The sequence below is a fragment of the Silurus aristotelis genome (genome assembly GCF_946808225.1).
Source record: "Silurus aristotelis genome assembly, chromosome: 5".
Taxonomy (NCBI): Eukaryota; Metazoa; Chordata; class Actinopteri; order Siluriformes; family Siluridae; genus Silurus; species Silurus aristotelis.
Window position 1 is genome coordinate 29,710,327 of NC_139578.1, and position 9,341 is coordinate 29,719,667.

The 9,341-nt window shown below is 35.4% G+C and overlaps 1 protein-coding gene across 1 annotated transcript; it reads left to right on the forward strand.

Annotated features, from left to right (window-relative positions):
• Nucleotides 1-6: 6 nt before the first annotated feature.
• Nucleotides 7-8,922, forward strand: cldn1 (claudin 1). Its single transcript, XM_083542959.1, has 5 exons — nt 7-95; nt 3,409-3,573; nt 4,343-4,427; nt 6,075-7,543; nt 7,760-8,922. Coding segments are annotated over exons 1-4 (414 nt in total). The 5' UTR covers nt 7-94; the 3' UTR covers nt 6,238-7,543; nt 7,760-8,922.
• The last annotated feature ends 419 nt before the right edge of the window (nt 8,923-9,341 follow it).

Here is a 9,341-nt window from a genome sequence, read left to right on the forward strand (position 1 = left end):
TCAGGCCGTGTATGAGGGACTGTGGCAGAGCTGCGTCTACCAGAGCACCGGCCAGTTACAGTGCAAAGTCTTCGACTCGCTCCTGCAGCTTCCCAGTAAGATCCTGTTTCTCATTCATATCACACTGCCAGGGTGGGTTTGTTTATTTCTGTTATTTATGACAGCACTTTATCCAGCTGTTTATTTGTTTACTTTAATTTGTTTTTACTTATTTGCATTTGTTTATTCTTTTGTTTACTTAGTTATATATGTACATACCACTCTCTCTCTCTCTCTCCTCTCTCTCTCTCTCTCTCTCTCTCTCTCTCTCTCTCTCTCTTTCTCTATCTATCTATCTATCTATCTATCTATCTATCTATCTATCTATCTATCTATCTATCTATCTATCTATCTATCTTTTTTCTTATTTGTTTGTTTGTTTTAATCGTTTTCTTACAAACTTTGTTTGCTTGTTTGTTTTTGTCTTTATTGTTTTCTTACGATCGTGTTTGTTTGTTTGTTCTAATTGCTTTCATACTTTGTTTGTTTTAATCGCCTTCTCACTTACTTACTTTGTTTGTTCATAACGTGACATTAGTTATTTGTTTGCATACATATATTTACATACTCATTTACTTACAAACTGATTTATTCATTTGTTTATTTATTTATTTGCTTCCTTACTGGTGTTTTTGTTTGCTAAATTTTTCCTTTCTTTGTTGGATTTGGGGTGCAGGCCGATGAGAAACAGCTATGAGTCTTCTAGACTTTAAGTCTTTAGTGTAGACACACACACACACACACACACACACACACACACACACACACACACACACACACACAAACACACACACACTCTGACAGGAAGACATCAGCCAAAACCACAAACAGGCTTTTTCATGCATTACATATCAATATATTCTCTGTTATTTTTCATCACACACTTTACAGCACAGTGAAATTCTTTCTTTGCATATCCCAGATGTTAGAAAGCTCCGAATACGGAGGTCAGAAATGTTACAGCGCCCCTGGAGCACAGAAGGTTAAGGGCCTTGCTCAACCTTCTGATCAGTAACCCAGAGCCTTAACCACTGAGTTACCACTTCCTCCTACTAGTGTACTGAGACCAAAATGCAAACACACACACACACCTCTCTATCACACACACTATTTTTCATTGGCTTTTATTCAAGTACTCTTAGACTGAACACATTCTCAGGACTTCCAGAACCCTTCAAGTCACTGTTTATTGGAATGATGTAACATAAAGCACCTTATATAGAGTTTAGTTCCTGACCTTCTCCACCTTTCCGCCTTTTTACAACAATCCTGTCCGTACAAGTCCTACCAGTACTTCACAACCCCCTCTCTGAGCTCGCACTTTCCTATAGAGCTCCTGTAGGGAGGAAAATCCAGAACTTCACTATGTTCACATGTAGTGGAGGTGAATAAACACCTGACGTGATAGTGAGTGTATTATAACAGTGTAAAACCTCACCCTTAACCCTGGATTATCACCTTATTATCACCAGGGTCCCTTACCAGCATTAATAAGTTAAACCTGGTGTTTGTATGGTTTGTAAAGCAAAACTGACCGAATGGATCAAAATTGGATTAAATATTTATTTATGTTTGTTGGTTTGTTTGTTTGTTTTATTGCTTTCTTACCAAAAAAATGTTTCATTGTGTTTGTGTTTGTTAATCGCTTTAAAACAAACAACTTTAGTAAAAATCGGATTCTTGCTAACTTCGTTTCTTTGTGCTAATGGCTTTCCTACTAGCTTTGATTGTTTGTTTGTTTGTTTGTTTGTTTGTTTGTTTGTTTGTTTGTTTGTTTGTTTGTTTGTTTGTTTGTTTGTTGTAACGGAGCATAAGTTATTTGTGTTGCATACATTTATTTACATCCTTATTTACTTACACACTGATTTATTCATTTGTTTATTTATTTGCATTCGGACTATTTTTGTTTGCTTAACGATTTGTTTGCTGTAACGAAATATCGAGTAACCTACTTATTTACTTACAAACATTTGCTTTTGTTTGTTTTTTTTTTGTTTATTTCGCTTTTGTAATACTTACTTTGCTGTTTGTTTAATTATCTTTTGTTGTTTTACTGTAAGGCTTTGGATTTAATGTGTAGTCTGGTGGGAAAACAAACACTTCTAAAGATTTAGTCTTTACTGTAGACACACACACACACACACACACACACACACACACACACACACACACACACACACACACACACACACATAAGTCGTATAAGTCGTCAAGTCTCAAATTCTGCCTCAAGAAATCGCACACTCAGAGAATAAGATGATATTCAAATGAGTTGAATGAATAATTGATAAATATTTAATAGAGAGATTTAATTAATTCTAAGAGATCGCTCGCGCATCTGTGCCGCGACTCTGCTAATAACGAAGCTGTTGGAGATGCTGTTTCTCGTTCTATTTTTTTATTTGAACGTTCTCCATTTCCTCGTGTCTCGTGCCTCGAGTCACACCACTCATTCATTCGAAATTCTAATTAGATTTTTTTTCCCGATCATTTACATTCCGTGTTGTTAACCGATAAAAGTTAATTATTAACAGTTCATTCAATTAATTGTTTGCTTGTTTGTCTATTTATTGATTCACTTCATTGATTTACTGATTTATTTCTTATTCATTAATTCACAATTTCTACAATATTCAGTATTCCTATGATTTATTCATTCGTTAATTATGTATTTATGTATTTATTTATTTATTTATTTAAATTCTTTATTCATTCATTTATCCATTTATTCACTTATTATTTATTTACCCACAATCTCAACACTATATGTCTATTAGGGATGTGCAACTCGATGCATAGTCAACGATACGATACATACTGTATGAAGCGGCTACTGATGCGACGCGATACGATTCACCCTCATTACGATGCCTTGCGATCCGATTTCGCTTCGACTCAACACGCTGTGAGTCAAAGCGGTACGATGCGATGGAAAAAAGTTGATGCTGTATAATTCAATATGGTTTGTTTTTATTTTTTGGTTCAAACAGACAGCAAATTTAACATCAAACAGGACTTCTTTTTCCTGTTCTGTGTGCAGGAAGGTACAGCTCTACCTCTGCCATGTTAATCTGTATTCTGTGTGACTCTCAGGACACGTAGTAGCCTCGGTCTCCGTAGTGTTGCGATACGTCATATTCACAATATATATACACAATATCTACAATATATATATATATATTAAAATGTATATATATATATATATATATATATATATATATATATATATATATATATATATATATATATATATATATATAAAAAATTTTTATATTAATGTCTCTCTCTCTCTCTCTCTCTCTCTCTCTCTCTCTCTGTCTCTCTCTCTGTCTCTCTCTCTGTCTCTCTCTCTTTCTCTTTGGGCTGCAGTGGAGGTCCAGGCGGCTCGGGGCTTCATGCTGTCTGGGATCCTACTGTGTGGCATTGCAGTGATGGTGGCCTCGGTAGGGATGAAGTGCACCAAGTGCCTTGAGGACGACATTGAGCTCAAAAACAAGGTGGCTGTGGCAGGAGGAGCCGTGTTCGTCATCGCCGGTGAGATTCACACGCGTCTCTCAAAGGAAACAGGAAGTTCCTGAGGGATAAAAGAATATAGGACATCAGATTATACGTCCTGTTTTCACTTATAGCGTAATCATTATTGCGGAACAGAGTGATGTGTACAAACAGACAATGTCATTTTGTAATAGAATGACAATATCTCATTAAATGGTTGTCATGGTAACTGTTTTTAATAATAATAACTGTCTAAGCGTGAGCTTCTTAAGCAACTCTTTTGGTTTACATTCTACCTAAATGCTTGGACACACACTATGCAGACAAGAGTTTGTGGACACCTGAGTTTGGTATGTGCTTCTGGAACATCTCATTCCACATTTAGTCATCATATGCCATTATAATGAGCTCCACTCTTTTTGGAAGATGTTTCACTAGATTTTGTGGAGATTTGTGTGATTTCTTATTCAGCCACAAGGGTGTAAAGTCAGGTATTGATGTAGGTGAGGAGGTGAGGAGGTCTGGGGTGCAGTCAGTGTTCACAATCATCATGTTTATTAGGGTTGGAGATCAATAACAGGTGATCTTCCACTTGTTCCAACCCATGTTAAGCAGATCTTCATGAAGCTCTCTGGGTTTGGGTCTTCTAGTTCAAAAATATCACGCTACATGAATTAAAGACGTCATATACAATTGTTTGCTTTCAGGTTTGTGGCAGCAGTTTGAGGAAAATCACAAATGCTTTTGTCAATATCGTGTATTTTTGTGTAGTTTTTACCTCATGATTCTGTTTTTTTTGTTTGTTCAGGAATCTGTGCTTTCGTTGCTACGATCTGGTACGGAGATAACATCAGACGTCAGTTCTTTAACCCCTTTACGCCGACTAATGCAAAGTGAGCAGTGTCATTTTCCTTTTTTCTTTAAAGTTGTTGTCTGTCATACAGTGTTGCTGCTACAAATCTTAATATTGCACGTTAATTATATTATTTTTCTTCATTTGATTCTCAAGATATTCTTTAATCTTCATCTGAACCGTTCTGATGAATACATTACCACAATCATCTTCACTTTTCGAAGTTACCCACCCACATATAAGCTTTTTGGGTGGAATTGAATCAAAGAAAAGCCAGACAGAGCCTGTCAAAAGTTTATACACCCCTAGTCTTATATGGTTTTTGAGAGACACATGCATGTTCTTCTTTGGTTTCTATGCAGCAAACTTGGTAATCGAATGGTATGAAGATTTACTTTGACCAATTAAATATGGAAATGTACAGACTTTATTTTCATTGAAAAATCCAACTTTATCATGAAGAACAGCTTTACACGCTCTCAGCATTCAGGCGTTCATCTGAAATAGTTTGCCGTGTCTCTTGTAAAACTAATTAGAGGTTTCGTTCTTGTTCCTCTCAGAGCAGTTCAATAGGATTTAGGTGCGGTGACTGGGCAGGTCGTTCCATGAGAGATATTTGCTCTCTAAATAACTCTTACAGAGTTTAGATGTAAAATGGAATGAGAGACATGATGGTTCTGGATTCCATTCACTTTCCAGAACCTTCCCTGCATCATAACAACCCCAAACCTTTCCATCTTAATGTGTGACTGTGGGGGTGAGGGAGTGTGATCACATCTCTACTAGTCTACATCCTACACACGTTCTTCTGTTAGAGACAAAAATGTCCTGTTTGGACACCACAGATCTTTCTTCCACTCATTTAATGTCCAATTCTTGTGTGTTTTTCCTTTTTACTGTCTGCATGTGTCTCAAAAACCATAAAAGACTCGGTTTTCACACTTTTTATAGACACTGTACACAAAATAAAATTAAATAAAATTAAATAGAGTAGAATATAATAAAATAAAGTAGAATAGAATAGAATTGTTAAATTGATTTGAATAAAATACAATACAATACAATAGGATACTCACATAGAATAGAATAGAATAGAATAGAATAGAATAGAATAGAATAGAATAGAAAAGAATAGAATAGAGTCGAATTGATTTGAATAAAATACATTAAAATACAATACAATGCAAACAGATACTCTACAGAATAGAATGGAATAGAATAGAATAGAAAACTCAAGTAGAATAGAATAGAATAGAATAGAATAAAATACAATACAATACAATACTCAAGTAGAATAGAATAGAATAGAATAGAATAGAATAGAAAAGAATAGAAAACTCAAGTAGAATAGAATAGAATAAAATACAATACAATACAATACTCAAGTAGAATAGAATAGAATAGAATAGAATAGAATAGAATAGAATAGAAAAGTAAAAAATGCAATCAAATACATTAGAATTATAAAAGCTTATTAAAGGTATATAATAAATATAAAATAAATTTTTAAGGAATTGAAAATTGATTAGTAATAGAATTGTGATCAAATAGAATAAAATTAAAATGTAGAATGTTACAGATTTATTGTATAAATTTGTAGTGCAGTTTTTGAGTGTGTAGTTTTTGAGTGTGTCGTAGAGCGGAGGTGGGAGGATGAATCCTGTGTGTGTTTTATCACACTGTGCAGGTACGAGTTTGGTAAAGCGCTGTATATCGGATGGGGAGCGTGTGCCCTTACGGTGATTGGAGGAAGCCTGCTGTGCTGTAACTGCGGCAAGAGTTCAGGAGGAACAGCGCCTCGTTACCCGGCAGCCCGACCGACCCAGCCCTCTCAGCCCGGCTACGTCTAACCGTACACAGCCATGTCTCACAACAATCAAGGCTTAGTTTTCAAACAAACACACAATTATCAAGAACATCAAACCGGAAATAATTTTTTGTCCAGTTTTGGCAGAAATCCTTGTTATAATTGATTGATTGTTTAGAATGATGCACCATATGAACAAAAGCGTGTGTATAACATTGCTTATTGAACATCCCATTCATTATTTAGTCCCCATTTATTCTTTGTTATAATGAGCGCCACTCTTCTGGGAAGATGTTCCACTAGATCTTGTTGAGATTTGAGTAAGATCTCATTTAGACACCTGTGTGTTAAAGTCAGGTACTGATGTAGGTGAGCTGAGGAGGTCTGCAGTTCACATTCATCATGTTCAGGGTTGGAGCTCTATAGCAGGAAATCTTCCACGTCTTCCAACCCAAAGCTGGATTTGTGCACAGGGGCATCATCGTGCTGGAATAGGTTTGGGTCTCCTATTTTGCAAGAAATGAAAATTTCCTTCTACCACATCAATGTTTTATACAGTTGTGCACCTCCAACTTTGTGGAGAAAAAACATATATGGGGTGAAAAAAGTCAGGTGTCGTGATACTTTTGTCCATATAGGGTATCGTTTAGAGAATCTTCTTTCTGTAGAATTGTAACATTTTCCACGAACGTGATTCTTATGTACAAACAATACAAAATAAAACAAGAAAAAAAAACTTTTTTATAAAAAGAATATGTATTTCTTTTCTTAATTAGCAAGGATTTTTCTCCCAATATTCCTTTTTCTTTTCAGGATGATGCTAACTGATATGCCAGCTGGATTTTTTTTGCTTGTGCTACTAAGTGATATATTAGTGATAAAATGTGTGTTATATTTAACATGCGCATTTAAACAAACATTAAAACAACATTTCTTCTACAACTCCAATTTCAAAAATAGTTGGGACACTGTGTAAAACAGAATGTAATGATTTGCAAATCTGTTAAACCCAAATTTTATTTTCAATAGAACATAGAACACAAATCAAATGTGTAAACTGAGAAAATGTTCCATTCTAAGGAAAAGTTATTTTTTGTTTTGATGCCTGTAACACGGGTTGGAGGCAATAAAAGTCTGGAAAATGCTGTAACTAATGAGGTTAATAAACAGCAGGTCAGTAAGATGATTGGCTATAAATAGTGTATCTTTACAGAGGCAGAGTCTCTGAGAAGTAAAGATGGGCGGAGCTTCAACAATCTGTGAAACACTGTCTACAATCAGTGGACCAATTTCAGAATAATGTTCCTCAAGATCAGATTGCAAAACAGTTGTATATCTTATCATACATTGTATATAATATCAACATAAGTTCTAAAGAATCTGGAGAAATATCTGTGAACAATGGACAAGGGTGAAAATCTATGGATTTTATGGATGGCCGCGATCTTCTGGCCGTCGATTTAATACAGTCCTAATTCTGTAATATAAATCACTGCATGAGTTCATTAACACCTTTAGAAATCATTGCCTGTGAACACAGTTTGCCATGTTGTCCACAAATGCAGGTTAAATCTCTAACATGCAAAGAAGGAGGCATGCGTGAACATGATGCAGAAACCTCACCATCCTATCTGGGCTAAAGCTCACTTAAAATACATTGAGGCAAAGTGGAAAACTGTTCTGTGGTCAGACGAATCAAGGTTTTGTAAAACTTTTGAAAGTTTTGGAAACCATTGACACCATGTCCTCTGGACTAAAGAGGATAGGGACTATCTGGTTTGCTATCAACACCCACTTCAAAAAGTCGCATCTCTGATGGTATGGGAGTGCACATTTGAAAAAGCTAAACTGTATATACAAGTTTAGAATCAGAATCAGAAAAAGTTTACACTTACAAGGAATTTGTTTTGGTGACAGAAGCTTCCAAAACAATGCAAACATACTTGGCACTAAAGCTCTTTCTGATTCTGATTCTGGTTTTTGATTTAGATTCTGATTCTGTTTAAGCGCAACAAATGCTTCCATCGACAAAAGTCTTTTTAGGGAATGCCTTGAATATTTCCATCTATTACTATTTTTGGTAAAAGAGACCAGGTTCTAAACTGGCCGGCTTGTAGACTAGACCTTTCAACATTTTTAAATACCATGAAAAGAAAAACACAACAAAGGACACCCAGAACTTTCGAGCAGCTAGAATCCTGTATCAGACACATATGGGACAAAATTCCTCTCACAAAGATTCAGCCACTGGTCTTCTCAGTTCCCAGATGTATAGGGACAGAAGACATGATGCTACACCGTGGTACACATGGCCCTGTCCCAACGTTTTTGACAATTGTTGTCGCAATAAAATTTAAAATGAACTTTTTCATTGAAAAATGTAAATTGAAATTTTTTCCATAAAGCTGTATATATTCTCAGTTTTAACATCTGATATATTTTTGGTTATATTTCTTTTAATAATGATTTTATTATGGGATTTGCTAATTATTTTATTCTGTTTTTTATTTATGTTTTACCCCGTGTCCCAACTTTAGTAGAATTGGGGTTGCATTTGCTTTGTAAGGTATTACATAGCATGTGTACTGCAGTGCGGTGCGTCACTGTAAACATGTTTATGAGTAACAATGCTTGCTTTTTTATTATAATTACAGCTCTCTGTGTGTGTGTGTGTGTGTGTGTGTGTGTGTGTGTGTGTGTGTGTGTGTGTGTGTGTGTGTGTGTGTGTGTGTGTGTGTGTACTTGTGTTAAAGCTTGTGTTAAGGGGCTTAGGACTGTGTGGCGTGTTTTTTTTCTTCTATTTCTTAACACGATCTTCCTTCTTCAGTGGAATGAGCCGGAAGGCTGGGTGTGTTCTGCGGTTGCAGGCGTACATGTGGAGACACACACCAGAACCAAATAAACAAAAAGCTCAGGACAAAAGAAAGACAAAAAACATGGCTGTGAGGGATTTCTTTTTCAGTCGCAGTCTTTCAAGAGAACAGGAAGCGAATAAGCTGGATATTTATAATATATACAAATAGTTCTTTTTACATAACTATTATTATGAATTTTTTTATTTTTATTTCATTCAATTCTATAAACAAATATTTATTTTTATATATAAAAAAAGAAAATGAACGAAGCAGCTAAAAACATCCACAAAAT

Bases quoted from the DNA above. Each gene is read 5' to 3' on its own strand.
- cldn1 (XM_083542959.1), top strand. The intron at 3,574-4,342 runs GTGAGATTCACA...TTGTTTGTTCAG, and splicing joins AGCCGTGTTCGTCATCGCCG to GAATCTGTGCTTTCGTTGCT. The intron at 4,428-6,074 runs GTGAGCAGTGTC...CACACTGTGCAG, and splicing joins TTTACGCCGACTAATGCAAA to GTACGAGTTTGGTAAAGCGC.